The sequence below is a fragment of the Pituophis catenifer genome, unplaced genomic scaffold, assembly GCF_029215685.1.
Source record: "Pituophis catenifer annectens isolate HBS135680 unplaced genomic scaffold, rPitCat1.0.hap2 SCAF_2, whole genome shotgun sequence".
Lineage (NCBI taxonomy): Eukaryota > Metazoa > Chordata > Lepidosauria > Squamata > Colubridae > Pituophis > Pituophis catenifer.
The window spans coordinates 41,517,196-41,542,707 of record NW_027256882.1 but is presented as its reverse complement, the minus strand read 5'-3'; the positions used below and the strand labels follow the sequence as shown (position 1 = coordinate 41,542,707).

At 38.3% G+C, this 25,512-nt stretch overlaps 3 protein-coding genes across 3 annotated transcripts; 1 reads left to right on the top strand and 2 right to left on the bottom strand.

Annotated features, from left to right (window-relative positions):
- Window positions 1-34: 34 nt before the first annotated feature.
- Window positions 35-979, top strand: LOC139309421 (olfactory receptor 2T27-like). The gene has a single exon (XM_070933487.1). The coding sequence runs from the start codon at window positions 35-37 to the stop codon at window positions 977-979; it is 945 nt and encodes a 314-aa protein (XP_070789588.1).
- Window positions 980-6,171: 5,192 nt separating this feature from the next.
- LOC139310163 (olfactory receptor 2T5-like) lies at window positions 6,172-6,759 on the bottom strand. The gene has a single exon (XM_070934325.1). The coding sequence runs from the start codon at window positions 6,757-6,759 to the stop codon at window positions 6,172-6,174; it is 588 nt and encodes a 195-aa protein (XP_070790426.1).
- Window positions 6,760-15,319: 8,560 nt separating this feature from the next.
- On the bottom strand, window positions 15,320-16,252 carry LOC139310162 (olfactory receptor 2T2-like). Its single transcript, XM_070934324.1, has one exon. It carries the CDS (start codon window positions 16,250-16,252, stop codon window positions 15,320-15,322), a length of 933 nt encoding a protein of 310 aa, XP_070790425.1.
- Window positions 16,253-25,512: the final 9,260 nt, after the last annotated feature.

Below are 25,512 nucleotides of genomic sequence, written 5' to 3'. Positions count from 1 at the left end.
TATTGCTTATACAGTGCTGTGTCCATAAAGAAATATGATGCATGAAAAAGGGATGGAGGAGAAGAATGGCACATCATGGAAAGAATTTCTTCTACTTGGACTTCAATATCAAAAATCACCCACAATTTTTCTGGTTGCTATCAGCTTCATGTTCTTTATTGCAATTACTGGAAACTGTCTCCTTCTCTTTGTAATTAATTCTGACTCTAGCCTTGACACTCCCATGTACTTTTTTCTCAAACAATTAGCTTTATTGGACCTCTGCCAAATTCTCACTATTGTTCCTCGAGTATTTGTCAGTTTTGTAACCAAGAGGTATACCATTTCGCTCTATGGGTGTGTTGCTCAGATTACTGTAACTTTGCTTTTAGGAGGAGCAGAATGCCTCATCCTGGCTACTATGTCTTATGACAGGTATGTGGCCATCTGCAAACCTTTGCAATATCCCATCCTCATGAGGAAAAGCATCCTTCATATGATGTCAGTGGCGGCCTGGGTTTGGTCTACTCTCCAGGCCCTCGCTTGCTCTCTTTATGTCCTGCCCCTTCCCTACTGCAAGGCTAATATGATTAAACATTACATATGTGTTTATCCAGCCCTCCTACAACTCTCTTGCTCAGATAATTCGGCTTTTAAAAAAGCAACGTATGTTGGAAATTTCCTGGTACTTCTCATTCCCATCTCAGTCATCCTCTCCTCGTACATTGCTATCCTTCTCCAGGTTTTGAGGGTACAATCTTCTGAAAGGAGCCACAAGGCCTTGACAACCTGTCTGTCCCATCTCTGCGTGGTGGGCTTCTTCTATGGAGCAGCCATTTTGACCTATATGACTTCCTCTTCCTCTTATTCTACTGAAAGATCTATGATTAATACAGTGTTTACTACCATTGTCCCTGCCACCATGAATCCTTTCATATACAGCCTGAGAAATCAAGACGTCTTATCCACACTCAAGAAATTATTTGGAAAATGCAAATAGTGTAAATGATTTTAGAGGCACTAACTTAAAGTTGGTCTTCCAAGATTCATTCAGATGGAAGTATTTATGAATGTAGATATTTATTTTTCCTGAGCATATTTTAATTCTATTGTTAATTAAAGTTGTAATAAAAATGTAAAACATTTCTGACATTTTGAGTCAGCCAAGCTCTCATTGGCTCAAATTAGACTTTTAAAAAGATGGTATTGCCATCACCATGGTAACGAACACTAATTATTTGGGAACTGATCCATATCCATCTACATCTCCAAGCCATCTCCACTTTTCTCCAGAAATCTCTCTCTCCTATCTGCTGATCCTTCAACCCTATTTTTCCTCTCACTTGCTTACTATTATTAATTGGAAGTGGCTAGTAGAATGAATTCCATTTTCTTGAACTTCTGTCTTTACCCTTCATTAACTGAAAGCATCTTTTTTAAAAAAAAACAATTTTTTTTGCTCTATGTGTTGAACTATTTACTTACTTACTTACTTGCTTGTTCATTTATTTATATTTTATGTTTCTAGATCACCCATCTCCCTCAATGAGGGGTTAACACACTTATAATGCATCTATCTATCTATCTATCTATCTATCTATCTATCTATCTATCTATCTATCTATCATCTATCTATATCATAGAATTGGAAGGGATATCAGAGGTCATCTTGCATTTGGTTCGATCCCCAGCATTCTTTGGCCTTCTAAATATTTTTATGACTGAGCTGACAACTTTAGTTTCTCTGGGATAGTATTTTGTGGAGGGGATAATTGCCTAATTTGACTACATATATTTAACCTAGTCTTTCAGTTCTCTCTGGGAAGCTCCATTTGGAATATGGTCTTTTAGCTTGCCTCCATTCCCAAATTCCCTACATTTTGCTACTATGAAGCCCACATGCCTCTCCCACTTGCTCTGGGGATTTTTATTTTTATTTTTTTCTTGCAGTCCTTGACTTTATTCATTGTATTTTCAAACTTATTTTTTCTTGTTTTGGATTCTACCACCACATCACATTTGGTTTCATCTTTTTCATATTTTGGCGCATTATGCCTTTCTATAAGGAAGAGAAAGTGGACATAGACTCCCTTTACATATTTTTTTAAAAGTCAAATTTAGTCAAAAGGGTCCACAAGATGTGAAGAGGTCCCTTAGCTCAGAATTGGAAGGGACATCAGAGGTCATCTTGAATGTGGTTTGATCCCCTGTTCACTGAAGGATCTGAAAGTGGGTTGATAAGTTTTATGATCAAGTTCAATTTGAAACTGACAGGATTTGTAGGTAAGATGTGTTATTTGTGACTGAAGACTGGAATGCCAAAGTTGGAAACATTAAAGAGGAAAATGAATTGGTATTGTATGGTTTAGGACCCTGAAATGAAGGCGGAAACCAACTTACCAATTTCTACCCATCCAATTATTGCTTCATAACTAACACATTATCCCAAAAAACAAAATAACACCTTTATACAAGGATATCAATGAAACAAGCATATGGAAATCAAATTGCGTTATTGCTCACAGGAAGTGGAGGAGCTCAGTTATAGCATCAAAGATATGGCCAGGTGCTGATTATGGAACAGATCACAAATTGCTCATGGGCAAGTTCCAAGATACCCTAAAAAAGAAGAAAGCCAGTTGGTCCCACATTTTGACCTTGAGCATATACTCACTATTCTCACAGAGAACATCAGGAATCACTTTGAAGTCCTGAATTCATTAATGAAGAACCAGAATTATAGAATAAACTTCAAAAAGTCATTAATTCAAATTCCCAGATGCTGTTCTACCTGCATCTAATTCTAGAAAGTAACCAGTATCTCTCTAGGACTGTAACACAGTCCTTGCTACTAATATTTTTCCAATCAAGTTGCCCATTCAGCCATAATTCATGATTTTGTAATATGAAAAGCTATCATGAAATAATATATCCTCAGTCAGGAGGATTCCAAGAGGTAGGATGGAAGTCATGGAGAGTAGAGAAGGAGGGATCAAATTTGACATGGAGGAGAAAGAGTAGAAAGGCTATTTAGCCTGTCTCAAAATATTTGCTGCCATGACTACAGAGAATGTGACTAGATTACTGCAGTGTTGATGACCATCAGGTCACAAGATTCAAAACCAGCCTCACTAGCCCTCAACATAGTGACAAAAGCAGCCTTGTATTGCCAACTATGGCTGAAGTCCATTGCCCATACATTTCCAGAGTGACATAGGTCAAAGAGAAAATCATCTTTAGTAAGGTCATCTTATCAGAAGATTATCTAGAACAGGCCTGTCAAACTGGTGGCCTGTGGGCCAGATATGGCCCATGCAGGCCACGCCCAGCCCGATCACAAAGGCCCACAAAGGCAAAAAACATCATGATACGTCACGATCTGGCCAGCAACACAATCGGGTTTGACACCCCTGGTCTAGAACAATAGTTTTCTAGAACAATGGTCTGTGGGGGTCATCACACGGGGTCCACAAAGGCTTAAAGAAATATTATGATTTAAATCTTGAGTTAAGTCTTAATGGTCCATGACCATAAAAGGTATTTAAAGGGGGTCCAGTCCACTGGGAAGAGACTCACTGGAGAAGAGCCTAATGCTGGGAAAGATTGAGGGCAAAAGAAGAAGGGGACGACAGAGAATGAGGTGGCTAGATGGAGTCACTGAAGCAGTAGGCATGAGATTAAATGGACTCCAGAGGATGGTAGAGGACAGGAAGGCCTGGAGGAACATTGTCCATGGGGTCGCAATGGGTTGGACACGACTTCGCAACTAACAACAAGAAAACTCTTCTACAGTACTCATCATTCTGATAGTACAGATGGAGCCTGAGAATGAGAGGCAAGGCAGAACTTCAGGGCTTATAAAGATGTTAAGCAGGCACTGTATGATTAGCAACTGGATGAAAGATGAAGTGGAACCTTGTCATGTTTTGAAGAAAAATAGTTCAACGCAATGCAAACCTTTGACAGAGCAACCTTTTATGCACCATAATATAAGCATGCTCAATGATATGGATGTGAAAACTTCAATTATACAAAATCAACCAAGGCTTTAGTGAGCTTAACAGTCCGCAATGTAGAACAAATTTTATGATATCTTGAGTCTCAAATGTTCCAGGCCTGGACAAGGGAGGAGTCAAGCAAACAAACACAGGAATCTAAGCAACTCAATAATCCAGGTTTTACTCCCCATCCATAGACCGGAGCCTTGGTACACATTGAGTATAACACACCGTTCTGTGCAAAGTCAGCACTGGGAGCTCTTGCCTCCCAGCGCGCTTTATAACCTGAGGCCATGCCCACTACCAGCCTGCCATGCCTTCTGTCCACCCAGCATCCAGTCGTCTGTGGCTGACATCCAGTTGCAGTGGCATGGCTGGGCCGATGGCATGGAACCAAGGCCTGGAACGCAGATCTGGAGCCGCATGGGTGCGTGAGCAGCCACAGGGGCAAAAAGCTGATGAGCAGCTGTGGTGTCCCGGCGCCGCCAGTGCCGCCATGTTCTTTGTGCTTGCCAACACCCCATTGCCTGCCAGTGCGCCCAGGAGAACGCCCCGCTGACAAATGGCTGGCTGGTGCTGTTCTGACATGATCCACCGCTGCCACCACCACTGCGGCCTCCGCGGATTCTCCCACCAGCTCCGAAGGCAACAGCTCCATGCTCCCACCCCCACCCCCAACTATGGCGAGCCCCGGATCAGGACTCAACATTGAGATTTTTAACACTGAAAAATAATTAACATTTTTTAATTTCATTTTAATATTTATGGAAAAAGTACTAGAATTCACGCAGGAAACTTGGTCCTGGCATTATTTGCCATAGGAAAGCCAAATGTAATGCAACATTCAACAGCAATAAAATAAAAGCAATCAAAATATATAATAAATATCTTTAAAAGATTTAAAAATACATTATGTTATTAGGCAATGGGTATGAAACATATTTAAAAATTTCCTTCTCAGCCCTATGGGTGGTATGTACTGTATCTTCCTCAATTTTGAGATCTCTAGCAGAGGCCTGGAAATTTGAGGTTCTGCACAGCTGTTCCTAGCACTGCACCCTTCTGGACAGAGAGCTCTGATGTCGTTCCTGGGATCTGATTGGAGCCCTTCTCCCAGCTTAGGTGTCATAGCCCCGAGTGGTCCCACCATCACAGGGACCACTTTGGCGTTTGCTTTCCACATTTTCTATTCATTCTCAAGTACCTGGTATCTGCCCAGCTTCTTATATTCCTTTTTCCTGTTGTTGCTGTCACTTGGCACCACTATATCCGTTAACACTGCTGACTTTTGTTTCTTGTCTACTACCACAATGTCAGGTTGACTGGCCAGTACCTGCCTGTCCATTGGATCTGGAAGTCCCCACAGAATCTTAATCCCGTTATTCTAGACAATCTTTGTGGAATCTCCCATCTGGACTTGGGAGGGTCTAGCGGCTAGCCCATACATTGTGCAGAATGTTCCTGTACACAATGCCAGATGTTTGATTGTGTGTTCCTGCCTGTAACTTACACCCTGCCACTATGTGTGGATTGTCTCTGAAACTGAATAACATACATAACAGACATATGCAGTATCTCTCTCTCTCCCTCCCTCCTTCCTCTATGTGTGTGTGTGGTGGTGAAATTCAAATTTTTTTACATCCAGTTCTCTGGGCATGGCTTGGTGGACATGGTGTGGCTTGGTGGGCGTGGCAGGGGAAGGATACTGCAAAATCTCCATTTCCACCCCACTCCAGGGGAAGAATACTGCAAAATCTCCATTCCCTCCCCACTCCTGGGGCCAGTCAGAGGTGGTATTTGCTGGTTCTCCAAACTACTCAAAATTTCCGCTACCTGATATATATACAGTTTATGTGTGTGTGTATATAAAAATCTATCGTAGTTTAACGATCACTCTGTATAGTAAGAAAATATATTTATTGTCCCCAAAATTATGCTACAGCACTAGAAGAAAGAAATAGCTAAGCATTTAAATAACTATCATACAAGGTAAAGGAAATGAAAAAGGGGCCAAGTCCTATAGTGCACAGCTATCTTTTGCAGCACTTCTATCAATTTCAGGCTGAAATTTAAATTAAAATATACCGTATTTAGACAAATGTTTTGATGACATTTTTTTATTATAGATACTGAATTGGCCATTAGATTCCCAATAAAAGCATACCAGCAGCCTTCTTTTTACTCATCCCCTCATTCATTGAATTGACGTACATTTTGTAAAAAGTTTCCTCAGGGCTGCCAAGACATCCCGGTTCCTCAGGCTGTAGATAAAAGGATTCAGCATGGCAGGAATGATGGTAGTAAAAAGAGAATTGATCATGGCCTTTTGTGCTGAATAGGATGAAACGGGTGTCATGTAGGTCAAAATGGCTGCTCCATAGAAGAGGCCCACCACACACAAGTGGGATAAACAAGTGCCCAAGGCTTTGTGGCTCCTTTCAGAGGAACGTGACCTCAGGACTTGCAGGAGAATGGCCAGGTAGGAAGCAAGGATGATCGAGACAGGGATGAGAAAAACCAGGAAAGTCCCGAGATATACTGATCTTTCGAATGCAGAATTGTCAGAACAAGACAACTGTATGAGGGCTGTATACTCACAAGCGATATGGCTAATCACATTGGACTTGCAATAGGGAAGAGGCAGGACATAAAGGGAGCAGTTCAAAGCCTGCACGGAAGACCAAAACCAGGCAGCTATTGATATGATGTGGCAGATTTTGCTCCTCATAAGTGTTGGATACTGTAAAGGTCTGCAAACAGCCACATATCTATCATAGGACATGGCTGCAAGGATCAGGCACTCTGATCCTCCCATAAAAAGTGTGACAAAAATCTGAAAAACACACCGGTATAGTGAAATAGTATAACTTTGGCTTACAAAATGGGCTGTCGTTTGAGGAACAATTGAGAGAATTTGACAAAGGTCCATAAAAGCCAACTGACTGAGGAAATAATACATCGGTGTCTGAAGACTGGAGCTCATTTTAACCAAAAACAGAAGAAGACTGTTTCCAGCAAGAGCAATTGCAAACATGAAGAGGATGAAACCAAGAAAAATGGTGGGTGACCTTTGATGCTGAAGTCCAACAAGAACAAATTCCACCCAAGATGTTGTGTTGTTCCTCATTCCTTGTTAATTTGTCTGGGTTTTATGTAAAGGTACAAGAAGAAAATATAGTTAACTCACCAATGAATGGGACAAAATAACATTTAGAATGGTTTCTTTTCTTAACGCTGTAATACGTTTTCTATTGTGGTGGGATCCCTTGTATGGTTGAGTACAATATTAGAACACAGAATGTATTGTTTGACATCAACGTCTTATTATAGTCACAATCTCCAGATGTCCCTGGACTTCTACTTACAAAAGTCCCATCAACCTGGAATTATGGAAGGCACCCTTTTGGGGGGAGTTTAGTTTATATGAGCCTTGGTAGTGCAGCAGACTAAAGTGCTGTTAAGTAGCACCAACTGCCTGCAATTACTGCAAGTTCGAATCTCACCAGGCTCAAGGTTGACTCAGCCTTCCATCCTTTCAAGGTAGGTAAAATGAGGACCCGGATTGTGGGGGCAATAAGCTGACTTTGTATAAAAAAGAACACCGCTTAGGGGGGGCCGAAAGCCCTACTAAGCAGGTAGACACAAAAGTATGAAGGCTATTGCTTAAAGCATTGTAAGTCGCCCTGAGTCTCCGGAGAAGGGCGGCATATAAATTGAATTAATCAATCAATCAATCAATCAATCAATATGAATGCAACCGATGCTCAAACTGTAAAAGTTAACTACAGGTAGTTCTCGACTTACAACAGTTTGTTTAGCGACTGTTCAAAGTTACAACAGCACTGAAAAAAGTGACTGGTGACCTTCCCTACTCTTTTGTTTCCTATTATTTGCTTTTGTATTTTTGTATTTGATATTATAAACGTCAACTAATAAAACTGTTAAAACTGCAAAGAAGAAAGAACGAAAGAAAAAGAATTAGGCCTTTAATGAAAAACAAGAAAAGGCTACTTATGGCATTTTTTATTTTAAGCACCCATTCTAAAGGGGCAAGCCACAATATTTCCCTGAGCTCATTGGAAGAAACTTACATGAAGGGGGCGGGAGAAGCAATATTCAAAGGCTTTGATAGGGACACTTCGATCATTTTTTCCACATTCAACAATGATGTATCATCACCCACTGTAGGAGGAAAGCCATGTTAGTTTACGGTATAAAATATCTGTAGGAGTCTGGTAGCATCTTTTCTGACTAATTTCAATTAAAAAGCATGTCTCCATGAGCTTCAGTTCACTTCAATAAATGCATGAAGTGACAATACTAATGTATATATACTATAGATCAGGGGTCACCAACCTTTTGGACCTCAGGGACCACTAAATTCATAATTTTAAATCCCGCGGATCACTAATATGAATTTTTTAAAAAGATAAATAGTATTTAGTGCAATATAAAAAATGCAAATAATTTTTCTGCAGACCACCAAAATTTTCTCGCGGACCATCAGTGGTCCATAGACCACCAGTTGGTGACCACTGCTATAGATGTACAGTCCTATATACATACAGTATGTATGTATGCTGCATACAGTATGCACCTGGTAAAACGAGCTGCAAACTCTCTCACAAAAGCATTTGATTTTTAATAATATCACCAACAATTGTTCAAGTAACATGAAGACTGCCCTATTTAGTGCTATTTCGGCATAATGATGGACACATGAATCTGAAAGATGCTTTCAGTCACCGATGGGAAAATGATCTATGTCAGGAGAACCCCCACATTCAATGGAAAGCACCCCTTTCAAGCCAATTTACAACTCAATAATTTTAGCTCAGTGTCTTCAATGTCTCTAAACAAAATATTTGGGTTAGAAATAATGCTTGTATCATATTTATGTTGTAAACCACTCAGAGTCAGTGAGATTGGCGGTGTAGAAATTTAATAAATAAAATTAAATAAATATTACATATCTGTGTAAAACACAGTGCTGTGTAGCATAAAGGATCTAAAGTAACAAACAAGCCTACAGATTTGCTTATTTGATCATCAGAGAAAAACAAAATGTAAACACTGATGAGATACATGGGGTTGTGTAGACTATGTGAACGTGTCTCTCTTTCACTGTGATTCATATAAACAGATAAAGGGGATATCATTTTGTAGTTTCCAGCATCACTTTCTCAACCATTCTGGAAATGGAGATATCCACTTCTCCATTCTGGAAGAGCAGATATCTTCTCCATTCTTCTAATACAGTTCCTCTCCTGGATCAGATATTCCTTACATTGCCAAAAAGGCATTAAGAGTTGTAAACATAATCTTGCGTAGCGTCTTCTCTGGTAATATTGTACTACTGACTAGAGCATACAAAACATTTGCTAGACCAATTCTTGAATACAGCTCATCTGTCTGGAACCCGCACTGCATATCGGACATTAATAGAATTGAGAGAGTCCAGAGATATTTTACAAGAAGAGTTCTCCATTCCTCTACCTGCAATAAAATACCTTATGCCACCAGACTTGTCTTTGGGCTTAGACAACTTAGAACTATGCCACCTTCAGTCTGACCTAAGCATAGTATATAAAATTATCTGCTACAATGTCCTACCTGCCAATGACTACTTCAGCTTCAATCACAACAACACACGAGCACACAATAGATAAAAACTTAAGGTAAACCGCTCCAAACTCGATTGCAGGAAATACGACTTCAGCAACAGAGTGGTCAATGCCTGGAATGCACTACCAGATTCTGTGGTTTCATCCCCAAACCCCCATAACTTTAACCTTAGACTGTCTAATGTTGACCTCATCCCATTTCTAAGAGGTCTGTAAGAGGCGTGCATAAGAGCACCAACATGCCTACTGTCTCTGTCCTAATGTCCCCTTTTAGTCATAACCATCTCATGTAATCATGTTTATACATTTCATGTATTCACAATCATGTTTATATTTTTATATGTAATCTTATATATGCTTGACAAAATAAAAAAAAATAAAAAATAAAAAACAGGTGGAAGGACCCCTTTCCCCTTCCATAGAAGGAATATTTTTATTCCCACCCCATCATAGTATGATTGGCAGTCAGACAGACAGGTTATAAACTGTTTGCAGATCTGTATAGCTATAATATATTAATATTGTTATGAATGCACATTCATAATATAATGAGGATTCAAGAGTCACATACCTGTATCTACTGCATTCATAATTGCAAAAGCAAATAGGAAAGAAACATAATTTTAAGGGGAACCAATTCTGAAGATGCTGAAATGTTTCTGCTGCTTGAATTAAATTTTCATCATGGATTTTATCTTACCCTCATCACTGTGATGTACTTAAAAATGGTTATAAATTCACCTAACTCATAGCCGCTTAACATTTAAAAAGTACTTAGTATTTTGAAATTATTTAATGCATATTTCGAAATCTGTTTTAATATATAATGCTCAATATTCACAGGTCCACAATAGCAAGTATTAACAGACCATCATTTGATCAGATGTCAACTGCAAATATAATTCGAAAGCTATAAGAATGTATCTTGCCTTGAAAATATTTCATCATCTACAGGTCCACTATTTTCATGGCAAAATCTTCTTTTAAGTCTCCAAACATATTAACTGCCAAGTTTTTAAAAAGTGCCATGCAACTTGGCTAAATCTAAACCAGAAACAACACTTAATCTGATTTCCCAGTTTTTAAAATCTCCAAGGATAAATTATATCACAACTTTACCTTTGAGGCTTCCTGATGTCAGAAAACTGAAAATGATTCTGTTTGAACAGACTGTCGTGTTTCCTACAATTTCTTTCAGACAATTCCTGCCATTTCCCCCTTTTCTACACACTCACACTTTCAAAACCCAAAAGATATTTTTCTCTCTTATTTTGAAAAAGAAGGGGTCATAGTGCACTTAGATATTAGATATCAAACAAAAATTTGTACTAATTCTACAAATGTTATTCTAAAAGTTAAGGCTGAAGGCAGGAGGCAAAATGCTACCTGCTTGTTTTGTTAAGTTACCTTTTAATATTATAATATTTTATCAGTACTGGGGGGGGGTTTATCTTTCTGGATTTTATCCAGTTCATTTTCATTTTTTATTTATACATCAAATTTGGAAGTCTCCCACTCACACTCTGGATGGTGCACAAATAAAACATAAAAACCATATTACATTTCAGTAGGTTGCAGTTAGAACAAGTGATTAGTAATGTTTAAAAATTAAAAAGGCAGTGGGACAGTCTTCAGGCTGCAAACCAGCCACATAGCTTCACATTCCTCTGTGAGTCTCAAGGGAGTTGGCAGAACTAGGTCTTCAGTCACTTCTGGAGTTGGTGTCCTCCTCATCTCTGAGGACCTAGAAGCAAATTAGCATAGGGATGAAATCCAGCAGGTTCTGACAGGTTCTGGAGAACCAGTAGTGGAAATTTTGAGTAGTTCAGAGAATTGGCAAATACCACCTCTGGCTGGTCCCAGAGTGGGGTGGGAATGGGGATTTTGCAGTATCCTTCCCCCCAGAGTGGGGTGGGAATGGGGATTTTGCAGTATCCTTCCCCTGCCATGGCCACCAAGCCATGCCCACAGAACCAGTAATTAAAAAAAATTGGATTTCACCACTGAATTAGCACCCAATGCAGCTTGAACAGCAGAGGTGTTGCATGTGCCATCCTTCGGGTACCCAAAATTGCTTGCCTGACCACATTCTATACTACCTGAAACTTCTGTATACTTTTCAAGGGTAGCCAACATATAAAGTGCATTGCAATACAGATAGTCCTTGACTTACAACAGTTCCTTTAGTGACCATTCGAAGTCACAACAGCACTGAAAAAAGTGACTTATGAATGTTTCTCACACTTATGACAGTTGCGGTATCCCCACGATCACGTGATCAAAATTCAGATGCTTGGCATGGGTTCATATTTATGACGGTTGCAGTTCCCCAAGGGTCGTGTGCAGGGGTGGGTTCTACTTACCTTTACTACAGGTTCGCAATGGGCCCACGTGCAGAAGCGTTCTGATGACGTCAGGGTCGGTGGGCAGAGCCTCCCACCGGTTTTACAACCAGTTCTATAGATCCCCTTTTGTGACCTTCTGACAAGCAAAGTCAATGGGGAAGGAATATTCACTTAACAACTGCAGTGATTCACTTAACAACTGTGGCAAGAAAGGTCATAAAATGGGGCAAAACTCACTTAACAAATTTCTCACTTAGCAACAGAGATGGCTCAATTGTGGTCATAAATCAAAGACTACCTGTAGTTCAGATATGGCCATAGGATTGGAGAATTACTTATTTGTGTGCCTTACCATTCTAAGCATTTTTGCTTTAAAAAAAAACCTTTTAATTTCATTTACCGGTAATTAAATATTCCTGGATAATTATGGAATTCAGAAACAATTAGGAACATTCTATTTTTTTTATTATTATTTTTTTAATTTGATTTATATGCCTCCCTTCTCTGGAGACTCAGGGCGGCTTACAATGCGTTAAGCAATAGCCTTCATACTTTTGTATATTCATACAAAGTCAGCTTATTGCCCCCACAAACTGGGTCCTCATTTCACCTACCTTAGAAAGGATGGAAGGCTGAGTCAACCTTGAGCCTGGTAAGATTCGAACCTGCAGTAATTGCAGGCAGCTGTGTTAATAACAGGGTGCTTTAGACCACTGTGCCAGCAAGGCTCTATTAAACCAGAAGCATGAGAATGTTTCTGTAAAATGTTTGTAGATTAGCCTCTTATGAAACTTATAAGACTCAATGTCTATGGAGTCCCAAAGATGCTTTTTCAAGAGGCAACTGGACTTTCTGCTTTTTCTTTGAAGACGTTTCGCTTCTCATCCAAGAAGCTTCTTCAGATCTGAAGCACCACAGCTAGTAAGGTTCAATTTCTATCTGCTTTAGCAAAGGGTCACAATGAGCAGTAGTATGTATGTATGTACAGTTTGGAAGTGTGGTGTATTTCTGTAGGTGGCTCTCTGAATGTGAGACCTCAAATCTGCACCTAGTTTTGTGGCAGCCCCTTTGAACCCTCTGGAAATCATTAGGCACCCTACATGCTAAGTAGTGGTGACCTAAGTCTGCATTCTGAAAGGCAAAAGAAAAATTAAAAATGAACAGCTGTTGCCTAGCATTCAAATCAACTGGTCAGGATCGAACTCCTGGCAATGAGCAGAGTAAGCCTGCAGTACCGCATTCTAACCACTGCACCACAGCTCTTCTTAGAGCTGTTACTGCACAGAAGTTACAATTGGTACAAATGCCTTTGCTTAGCTGCTCACATGAACTAAAGGTCAATATCTCATGACAACCATTGTGAAAGATCTGGGGGGTCTGCCAGGGGCTTTCTAAACTTAATTTCAAATGTCGGGGTTAACTTTTAAAGCCATAAATGACTTAGGGCCTCATTATCTGCTTCTCCTATAACAAAGCTTCTTCACAAGGAAGCTCCTTCTGAAGATGCCTGCGTATGGAATGACTCTGTCTCCTGCTCTTCTGCTATGTCTTATGCTAGGCCCCAGTTTGTGTGAGCTGGAAGAAAAGTTTCCAATGCCAGCCATCTCCTTGAGTACGGGTTCCCCACAGGTCTGTGTCTTGAGTCCACCACTGTTCACCTTGACGACCCACGACCGCTGTGCCAAATCTGCTATGAATCATATCATGAAGTATGTGGATGACATGGCAGTGGTGGGTCTTATCTGGCATGACAATGAAGATACTTATAAGGAAGAGGTGAAGGCGCTGGTGGACTGGTGCAATAAAAGTAACCTGGTTCTAAATGTTAATAAAACAAGGGAGGTCATTGCAGATTTTAAAAAGAGCCGGCATGGTCATACTCCACTCAATATCAAGATTGCAGCCATAGAGGTGGTCAAGAGTATTAAGTATCTGGGGGTACAGATAACTAACAATCTGAACTGGTCTCTCCACACCTCATTCTTAGTGAAGCATGCAAACCAGCATCTGCATTTCCTGCGCCAGATGATACCTCTACCCGTGAAAATCTACGAAAACATATAAAGAATATATATCAATATTTTTATCGTGCTTCAGATCAAAAGCAAAATTTCATCCATCCATTCATTCATATTACAGCAATGCTTTCAGTAATGAATCCAAATACTGAGCCATTTTCTCATTACAGAACTCTTCATCAAGGATAATATTAAATTAGAGCAAAGACATGCAAAAAATAAAGGACTGAGTATAGGAATTCTTTGCAGTGTCACAGACTGAAGAAGAAATGTGGGTGGAGTTGGAAGCAAAGATGCTGTTTTGCTTCCATTAGGACTTTATTTCACTGCTGAATTGAAGTGCTACCCAAGCATCAAGTCCACTAAAAACTATACAATGACATCTTTTCCCATATGCTGCCTCTAGTGTCTCTTTTTCATCTCTGATTTCCAAGGGACAAATCTTCACAAATTTTGAATACTGTATTTGGACAATTCAGAACAATGGGGGAAATGAGGCTGTTATAAAACTGATTTTTCCATAGAAGGCTACCTCAGTCTGCGCACCAGCACTGATCTTAGCCTTCCCCTCTGACTGCCAATCTCTCAGAAATGGCAGTCATAATGTTATGCTGCCCTGTCTCTACCACTATCACTCCAACTCCAAACATAGCTTATGTACCAACCAAAGACCAGTGTCTTATGGCTTCACTCTACAAAACTAGTTCAAATGAAGATGAACAGCCTCCAGAGTGTCTCTCTTAGATGATCTGATTCATATTACACAAACAATTTCATTCTTCACACCTCTTTATCACACACCAATCTACTCCCTGCCTCTTCTAAAATACTTTCTCCTAACTCTAACTGAAACGTCTTCAGTCCAACAGCTCACACAGGAAATCTTTCCAGCTGCACGTTGTTAACTTTATCTCATACACACAAAGGATGGATGGATGGATGGATGGATGGATGGATGGATGGATGGATGGAAGAAGGAAGGAAGGAAGGAAGGAAGGAAGGAAGGAAGGAAGGAAGGAAGGAAGGAAGGAAGGAAGGAAGGAAGGAAGGAAAATATGCAAGCAAGCAAATTTAAAGTTCCGTGGAGAAAAATATCAAGGTCATGGAATTATTTTGGTGTGGTAATGGCAAGTGGAGAAGGGTCCATGGTATCCTATGCTATATGTGGGTCTGTGATCAAATAATTCTGTGATTTTAATACCAGGCACCTCCTTTCTTTCCTCGAACATCACCTTTGTTGGCAAAGAGTTTTTATTTCCACTATTGTGAATAAAATCGACAGACATCTTTTTTATCTATTTCTGTAATTTTAAAAAAGAATATTAACAAAAAATATATATATTTCAGCTCCTTTATTAATAGGATGGATGTCTTACAAGGAGTTTTCGTAGAGCTGCTATAACATCTCTGTTCCGTAAGCTATAGATAAAAGGGTTAAGCATTGGAGGAACAACTGTGATGCAGATCGAATAAATCATGGACTTACGGGCTGAGTAAGAAGACACAGGAGTACTGTATGTCAGGATGCTTGCCCCATAGAAGATACTCACTACACATAAATGGGACACGCAGGTGCCCAGTGCTTTGCGCCTTCCCTCAGTTGAGTGCATGTTCAAAATCTGCACAAGAATGGCTATATATGAGAAGATGATCACTAAGATGGGCAAGAGAATTATCAACACATTGTCAATGTATATTACTTTTTCAAATCCAGATGTATCAGCACATGTTAATTTCATCAAAGCTGGGAATTCACAGACAAAATGATCAATTACATTTGACCTACAGTAAGGTAGAGATTGTACATAAATTGCTATTACCATAATGATAAGCGATGAAGAAGACCAGATTCCTACACTCATGAAGAGGCAGATGGTTCTCCTCATAAGAATTGGGTACTGCAAGGGTCTGCAGATGGCCACGTATCTGTCGTATGACATGACAGTCAACAGGAAACATTCTGAGGTCCCCATGGTCAGAGTTAAAAAAATCTGTGCTACGCAGCCTCCCAGTGAAATAGTGGTTCTTTGAGTTAAAAAAATGACTGACATTTTAGGGACCACAATGAGGATTTGGCCCATATCCACGCAGGACAGCTGGCTCAGGAAGAAGTACATGGGGGTATGAAGTGAGGAGTCCATCTGGATTAGAAAGAGGAGGAGGGAGTTTCCCGTCAGAGCAATAAGACTCATAAACAGAACAACGACAAAGAAAACAGTGGGAGATTTCAGGTGACTAAGTCCAATAAGATGAAATTCTGTCCACGAAGTTACATTCTCATTTTCCATGGTGCCTTTGTTTGGCTGGATTTCTGCTCAAGACTGAAAGACAAGGTTTACAAGGGTTTAAGTCATTGAAATACCAGTAAAAATAATTGAGTTAAAATACAATCAGAAATATGGGTGGAAACTAATCAAGGAGAGAAGCAACCTAGAACTAAGGAGAAATTTCCTGACAGTTAGAATAATTAATAAAGTGGAACAATTTGCCCCCAGAAGTTGTGAATGCTCCAACACTGGAAGTTTTAAAAAAGATGTTGGATAACTATTTGTATGAAGTGGTGTAGGGTTTCCTGCCTAAGCAAGGGGTTGGACTAGAAGACCTCCAAGGTCCCTTCCAACTCTGTTATTCTATTCTATTCTATTCTATTCTATTCTATTCTATTCTATTCTATTCTATTCTATTCTATTCTATTCTATTCTATTCTAATCATACAAGTTTCAGGGTTTTTTGTGCTAATAGAGATGTGGTTTCCAGGATATCTCTTACTGTATGTTACCCCCTATGAATGATTCCGATAGTATTTTTTTTTTTAAAGTTCATTTCAGTGGAAGGGATCCTGATGTTCAGAGTTACTTTCATTTAAATGAGCCATTGCAAAAAAATCTCTGAATTGGATGGTTTTGAAACATCTAGGATGATCTACTTTCTACCATACTTGCCTAGCTTGACAACTATGCTCACAATAAAACATTTTAAACACAGAACTGGTATGTTATGTGGCTAAAACATTTGAATGGATTTTAGAAGTACCAGTAAAAGAGAATATTTGTAGCCCAGGGTCAAAATGAGGGGCCCTTTACTTGCGCTGATGATGTTACCTAGTTTGGGTAATTAAATGTCTACAAGAAAACAACCAGGCTCAGAGAGCACCAAGGATTCCTTGTTTTAGAAGTTTAGAAGTGCTCTGTTCAAACCCTTTTTCAGCTTTGGACTCACTGAGTAATATTGGGCCAGACTCAATCATTCAGTCCCAACTATCAAGCAAGATTTTTCTTCAAACATAATGTGTAATGTGTTAATGGGAAAGTAGTTTGTGCATGAAATCATCAATAGAAATTACAACCAATAAAACTCTCTTATGAAAGATATCTGGATCAAAGTTTGCTTTGTTCATTTAAAGGCAGACATAAGAACCAGTACAATAAAGCCAAATTTGAATCTATATCCCATATACTTGATTTCAGTAAAATTAACAATAAAGTATTGCTTAATGCTGTCTAATTGAAGGCATTATAACTGTCAAAAGTTGGCTAGATTGTGACTTCTGCTAGCAAAATAGTTTTCAGTGGCTGAACTAGAATATGATTATTTTTTTACAAACACTAATTTTTAAAAACAAACTAATTTTTTATAGGAAAGTTAGAAAGCTTCCTAATGGGAAATACAGGCAGAACTATATTGCCCACTCCACTTTTACATCTACCATAAAAACAAAATGCTTGACTTAAAAAACAAAGCATACATATACACACATCTCATACCTTCATACGTCCATGCATTAAGAGGAAAAGAATTGTTTGGATTTTAAGAGACTTAAGATCTCAGTTATTTTAAGCTTTATGATAATAAAATGATTGATGTTGTTACTCAACAGTCATAACTTTTCCACCCTGGAGTAGGTTGATTCATGGAAAAAGACTGGTATAAGAGTAACAAAAGTATCTGCCAGAATCTAGATCTATATAGCATAAATCATTCTGGTTTATCAAAATGATCCAACTCTTAGAAACAATGAACTCTCAGTATTGCATTTGAACTCAGTTCCATGAGTTCTAATCTGAGCCCTCTGTCCATAGGGAAGAGGAAATGGCTACATAATACATATAGCTTCTAAGATTAGTTGATTCCATGGGGAACTCCCAAAATAATGCTATTTCTTATTTTTTTTTGTCTGAACACAGGACGGTGTTTGCATCATTTAGCCTACTCGGGCATTGCAGCATGTATGAAGAAGCTACGGATGGGCTGCATCCTTTGGAGAATTTGACTCATTAAATGTTGCTATTCAGAAAAAATCCCTGAAGATCCAAGCAGTTAACAATAACATTACAAATGGAACTTCTTAGGTCTTTTTTTTTTTTTTTTTGTCAGCTCTGACTACAAAAATATGGGAAGAGATCTCCATGGGAATTACATTCCTGAAACTTTCAGGGACTGTAATGTTAGGGACCAATCCTATATCTTATTTTGTTCCTCCTTCATACCATTTCCTTTGATTTCCTGGTACATTATCAAGGTTACCCAAATCTTTTTAATATAGGGGTTAATGACAATGCGTTGCCAGCCAGAAGCTTCAAGCAAGCCGGACAAGCCTCAACAGGGAAGCCATCATTAACAACAGTGAAAACAAAATTGGAATTCCATTCTGGATTGGTTAATGCTCAGATCAATAAGGACTGCTTTGAGTTCTGTGGCTCTGGGCATCCAGTGGAGTGGATTACAAAGCCAACCCTTCTTTGCTAGGTGAGCAGGTCATGGGACTACAATATGACTGGAAGGCAAAAGAAGAGAAAAAAATCATGTTTTTGTCAATCTATTCCATCTTCAAAAACATTCCAAGGCAAATGTTCAAAATTTGGAAGCAGAGATTCATAGACTGAACTGTTATTGAATAAAGACTAATGTTGTTTTATCCTTAAAAGCAAATTCAGAACTAGAAGCATTTGAGCATCCAGTTTTGGTCACCAGGTTACAAAAAAGATGTTGAGACTTTAGGAAAAGTATAGAGAAGAGCAACTAAGATGTTGTTGTTGTTTTTTTGTTCTGGACTTCCAGCATCTTTTTTTTTAATATATCAAAATTTTTATTGTGCATACAATCGAGTACATAAAGTACATAATCGAACAGACAGTGTTACTTTTCCCACACAAAACACGTTAAATTAATTATTCCTATAGATTCTATAACTCCTAAATATATATATATCTTAAACTTTATACTAGTCTTCATCCATTTTTAAATCCGTTATCTATCCACCTGTACCAATTATCCCACACCGTATAGTATTCTGAATCCTCTTTTTCATTTAGTTTTAATGTTAATTTATTCATTTTGGCACTATCGAATATTTTTTGAATAATAGATTCCTCTGGTGGTATGTTGTTTTCTAGCAACTAAGATGTTTAAAGGCCTGGAGACTAAAACATATGAAAGACAGTAGCAGGAATTGGGTATGGCCAGTCTAGAGAAAAGAAGGACTAGGGGTGACATGGTAGTCGTATTCCAGTATTTGAGGAGGTGCCACAAAGAAGAGTGGGTCAACTTATTTTCCAAAGCACCAGAAGGCAAGACAAGAAACAATGGATGGAAACTAATCAAGGAGATAGGGAACCTGGAATTAAGGAGAAACTTCCTAACAGTGAGAATAATTATCCAGTGGAACAGCTTGCCTTCAGAGGTCATGGGTGTTCTATCACTGAGGTTTTTAAGAAGAGACTGGACAGCCACTTGTCTCAAATTGTATATGGTCACCTGCTTGAGCAGGTGGTTGGACTAGAAGGCCTCCAAGCTCCCTTCCAGTTCTATTCTGATTGATTGAGCAGATAGTAAACAAATGTCACATTGCAAGGAAGAATTGCAAGGCAAGCCATATTAACTATGCACCTTTGTTTGTTTATTTGGATTATATAGTTGCACATCACAAATACATGACTCTGGGTGGCAATTAAAACAATTAAAACCAATACAAAAATAAAGCAGAAAGACATTATTAAAACAAAAAAGCATATAAAACTATATTAAAAACCACCTCTTTCTCCATGGGTAGATATGGGTAGACAAGTTGGATGTTGCTTAAGATTTTTTTCACTTTTCCAAAGTTCAGTTGCACTACATTCAATTCACTAATGACCAAGATTGCTTGCAATGAAGGTGCAAAGGAGTACAAACCTTGGCCCAGATAAAATAATTAATGTATCATAAAACAAGGGAGGGTTAACTTAAATGTGGTTTCTATTGGGGAGGAGAGCAACATTTGCAATACATCAGGTACATCACAATTCAAAACCCACTTCCTTGGGTTATACTGGGGTTCATTGCCTTATAGTGAGGGGTGAGTCTTGGATTACGACACTGTGCTTGCCATATTGCAAATTTGGGGCTGTGACCCAACACCCCTGATCTGCTTACCTCTAAGCAATTATTTTCACTTTTGTTGCATTTGACATTGACCAATGTACTTAATTTAGAGTCAGACATAAAAACATATTCTTCCAGAAATTATGCACACACAAACATTCAGGCCTATTGAAATACATTGATGTATGTGTTTATGTGTCTTTTGAACATATGCACCTTAAATATTACCTTTCCTTACTGCCTCTGATATAGATTTTTCCTAAAATCCATTCACAGTTAATCCATGTTTGGAATGGGAAACATGGAAGCATGAAAATCATCTCTACCCCAACTTGATTCAATGGAAGATATTTAATTATAAAAAGAATAACTACCATTCTTTCAATTTCAATAAAAAAATATTATGAATAGCTTCTATCTTAATGTTGCAATCAAATTCTCTGTTTACACTGTTTGCATTTCTTTGCTTTGAAAAGTTGACTTGCAAAACTTTTTCTCATTAAAAACTCTTTAATGATAGAGTTAAAATAATCAACTTCAACTAAACCCAGTGGTACTTATTAACAGGCTTCGATTCATAGCTGTTGTTTAAGAACTATTTTAAAAACCATAATCTCAAGAGAAAAGGCTTCAGATAATGAGATGCTTTGCTTCTGGGAAATGGCTACTTTCTGAAGAAAGTCTAAGAAGCTCTTGAGATATTTTGACGTCTCGGGTGCAGACTCTCAAAAGATTTAAATATTTATGTTCGATTGGGCTGCATTGCTAGAAAATATTAACTATAGGCTAAGTATCCATGCTATTGCTTTTCAACTAATAAGACACATTCCTCAAAACAAAATCTAATTGGTTATTTAGTATTACCCTATTTTACAAATTATCCATATATTTTTTTCAACTTCCAATTATCAATATAAGTGGAGTCTCCAAAGTTTTTTTTTTATTGAAAAATTACATTTTTCAATAAAAAAAATGAAAAAATTTTACAATTACATTTTCTCCCCAATTTCCTCCCCCCCTCCCTCCCTGACCTTCCTAACCCTCCCTAACCCTCCCCTCCCCCCTGACTTCCTCAGAATATAATCCAAATCAAAATCCCCTTTTTATAAAACTTGAACCCATCCATCCCCTGTATATTTTTCACATCTTCACAAAATTCTATTATTCTATTGCTATATAATACTTTCAGTTAAAAGCTATCTGATATTTCCTAGTTTGATATTTATTCTGCACATAATCTATCCACTCCAAAGTCTCCAGAGTTTTTGATTACCTCCACTTTCTTTCCCCAACTTTCCCAATGCATGTACACATCCAAATTGGAGAATTAGAAAAAAAACTGCTAAAAGTGAAAAACAAGTCTTGGAAAATGGCTGAATAACATGGATAATCACTTTTAATGTACTCTGATGATGTACAACCAACTCCTATAATCCACAACAAAAATATTTTGATGGAGGAAACCATAGCTTGGTAATAGCTCCATGCTAATTCATGAGTTTAGAGGGCAACATTTGCCCCAGTTGGTTGGGGGGGGGGTATTCTGTTTTTTTCATGAAGGGGTGGGTGGGAAGAGGACACTTGGACACCCAAAATAAAAGAAAATGGTAATTAGTCAGTATCTGCTTGGTCAGAGCATCTCTCCTTTTTCAATATGTGGTTTAAACAGATATCTATTGAATTGTACATAAAGCAAAATAGTGAATATAACATTTAGATAATGAAATTGAGACAATTGTTGAAGATAGATGGGTGATGAGAAGTTTTGAATATGGAATAGGCCATTTCCTGGTAGCATCAAGAGTGGATCTTGGGAGAATTGAGCATGAAAGCAAGTAGTGAAAGAAACTAGAGTGAAAATAGAACTCCAAGAAGTAAAAATATGTTTTGTATAATTATTTTCCAAAAATGATGTGGCAAGCTGACAATAGAGAAAATCCCTAACAAAAGTACTTGTGTTTTTAACTCCTTTCCTTGCCTAGAAGACTCTCATCCCTTCCTCTCTCCGTTAAGTCCTTGTATTTCTTTTATCTTTGATGAATGAAGATCACATTTTTACCTGAGCCACTCCCTCCTGTCCTTTATTATAAATTATTCTGCAGTGCACTCCACATCAGGATGCCCTTGAAAACCACTTAGAAACTTCAACTGGTACAGAACACAGCAGGATGAACAGTAATGATAGTCCCTAGGATTGCCCATGTAACAGCTCCATTGTTATCTATATGTGCTGGTGTGTGCATGTCTGTGTGTTGTGTGTGTATGTAAAGTGTGTTGAAGAAGAATAAAAAGCATAGATGCTTTTGTATTTTGGTGTTGGAGAAGATGTCTGAGAATGCCATGAATAGTCATAGACCTGTGACAGTAACCAATGAGTTTCAGATGAGAAAGGGTGATAAACTGATTAAGGATCATTGGAAATCACTCAAAGGGAAATCACTGCCAAGCTTAGTTTTTAACAGGAATGTGTGAGACACATTGTTGATGTTATTCAATACTGGAAGGTTTATACAAGAAGGGAATCCTCTCATGTTGATGGCAGAAATGGAAGCTGCAGGAGCTGAAATTTACCAGCAACTGTTCCCATATTAGAAGAATGAAGGTGAGGAATTTCTTCACTGTATTTTGAGAAGTTGAGAAGTTGAGAGTTGACAAAATATAAGCTCACCATTGTGACCCATAAAAAAAAGTTATTAGTCCATTGATTATCATTACTGTAGGAAGATTCATCGGTGAAAGGAAATGGTCAGACTTCAGGTTTCAGTAGACAATATAACAGTAACAATTAATTTGGAACAGGGATAGCATCATTCACATGGAGTTCCTTGACCCAAAGTTTTGAATGTAACTACCAGTGTATTGCTCTGAACTAGTAACAAAGATTAGGTAGAGTTCAAAGAAAATTTTATTGCAATAAGCAACACTGGGCCTCACACCTTATGCAACACCCAAGAGGCAATTGTGATGTTGGATCTCACCATCTTGTCAAACACACCATATAATTCAGACTTGGTGCCATGCCATGCAACTTTTACCTTTTCCCAAAATGGAAGGTGTACCTTTGCGGACATCTGTCTGACTTAAATGGAAAAGAGGGAAAAGGCTTTTGGGATCTGGTTGAAGAGACAGAATGTGGAGTTCCTTCTTCACAGCTGTATAAAGCTTGTCCATTATGGGCAGAGGTATGTAGTGAATAGCAGTGATTATTTGGAGAAGTAAATACATGAAACAAAAGAGCGCATTTAATGGATTATTTTCCTGTTTTGTTTATTAAAATATCCTTTTTTAAACTAAAGATAATAGAGGTGGAGACATGTATATGTTCATTTTTGTAGTGAATATATTAATTACTACTTAGTGAATATTAATATTTGACTATTTTTCTAAAACTTTCATGACTTGGACAAATAAATAAATCAGTAGGTTACATTGTTTTTTCATTGTCCAAACTCCTCTTTTCATTTCCTATCTTCTGTGCTCTGCTTTAATCATCTTGAAATAACAAGCAGTCAAGTTAATTACTTGAAAAAAATTGCAATCTTCTGGGATTGATAAAAAATATGAGAAGGATATAAATTAGTGCTGATTTTTCCTTCTAGGTTCTTCAATATTGCATCGACAGTCTCTCTTATGATATTATTGGAAAGAAAGAAACCAACTTTGCTCGTCAAAACAAAAAAAAATAGCCATTATCTATTTCTTTTTTTATAAGTTTATTATTGCAAATGTAGTCAACAGATATGTAAACTCTAAGAACCAATAGCTGAAAGGAAGAAAGCAGCTAAATGAGATCTCACATGAATTTAATGAGGCAATATTCTGCTCAAATGACTAATAAAGAAAGAAAAAAGCATTGTGAGAGACAGATGAAAAAGAACAGAGATGAATGAAGGTAAGATATTATATGACAAACAATCCAGATTGTCAGGACTGAATCTATATAAGCAAACATCTTATATAGCTTAACCTAAATTTAAAACTTGCTAATTTGCTATTATCTTCTGTCTTGTCAATGTAATGTTTACATACATTCATGTAGGTTGCCCAGAAGTTACATTTTGGAACATACTGGTAGATCTCCAAGTGTCCAATAGTTTAGTAAAAGGTTTAGGCTCAGAATTGTTTAACAATAACAACAACAGAATGACTTCCCCTAAACTATGTTGCTGGAACAAGGGAAATGTGGCGTAGTTAGGAGAGTTGTAGCAAGGAAAGACTGAGCAGTCCCATTCAGAATTTATACTGAGATCAAAATCCTGGATTCAGAAATCTTGAATTCTACTTCTGCACCTCACTCTGGCTGTGTAATTGCAGAAGTCAACTGTCTTGCAGAAGTCAAAGCTGCTTGCCTTTTATACCACAGATAACAAAGGAGATGGCTCTTCTTTGCTTTCATCTCTCTCTTTATGTATATCAATCAGGTCTGTAAAATAAAATTACATCTGTAAAATAAAATTACACGCGAAGTGTTAAAACCACTTTATAATGCCTTGGTAAGGCCACACTTGGAATTCCGCATTCAGTTTTGGTCGCCACGATGTAAAAAAGATGTGGAGACTCTAGAAAGAATGCAGAAAAGAGCAACAAAGATGATTAGGGAACTGGAGGCTAAAACATATGAAGAACGGTTGAAGGAACTGGGTATGGCTAGTTTAATGAAAAGAAGGACTAGGGGAGACATGATAGCAGTCTTCCAATATCTCAGGGGCTGCCACAAAGAAGAGTGAGTCAAACTATTCTCCAAAGCACCTGAGGGCTGAACAAGAAGCAATTGTTTATTTATTATTATTTATTAGTCGCATTTCTATGCCGCCCAACTCCCTAGGGACTCTGGGCGGCTTACAGCAAAAAAACAGTGCGAACAATATCCCGTAAAAATTTTTTAAAAGAACATTAAAAACCCATACACTCCATTCCATGGCCAGGTCTCGCAAGATCGCGAGACCCGGCCATGGATCAGTGGAATTGGTGGAAAATAATCAAGGAGAGAGGCAACTTAGAACTAAGGAGAAATTTCCTGACAGAACAATTAATCAGTGGAACTGCTTGCCTCCAGAAGTTGTGAATGCTCCAACACTGGAAGCTTTTTAGAAGATGTTGGATAACCATTTGTCTGAAGTGGTGTAGGGTTTCCTGCCTAAGCAGGGGGTTGGACTAGAAGACCTCCAAGGTCCCTTCCAACTCTGTT

Bases quoted from the DNA above. Each gene is read 5' to 3' on its own strand.
- LOC139309421 (XM_070933487.1), top strand. From the start codon at position 35: ATGATGCATGAAAAAGGGATGGAGGAGAAGAATGGCACATCATGGAAA.
- LOC139310163 (XM_070934325.1), bottom strand. From the start codon at position 6,759: ATGTCCTATGATAGATATGTGGCTGTTTGCAGACCTTTACAGTATCCA.
- LOC139310162 (XM_070934324.1), bottom strand. From the start codon at position 16,252: ATGGAAAATGAGAATGTAACTTCGTGGACAGAATTTCATCTTATTGGA.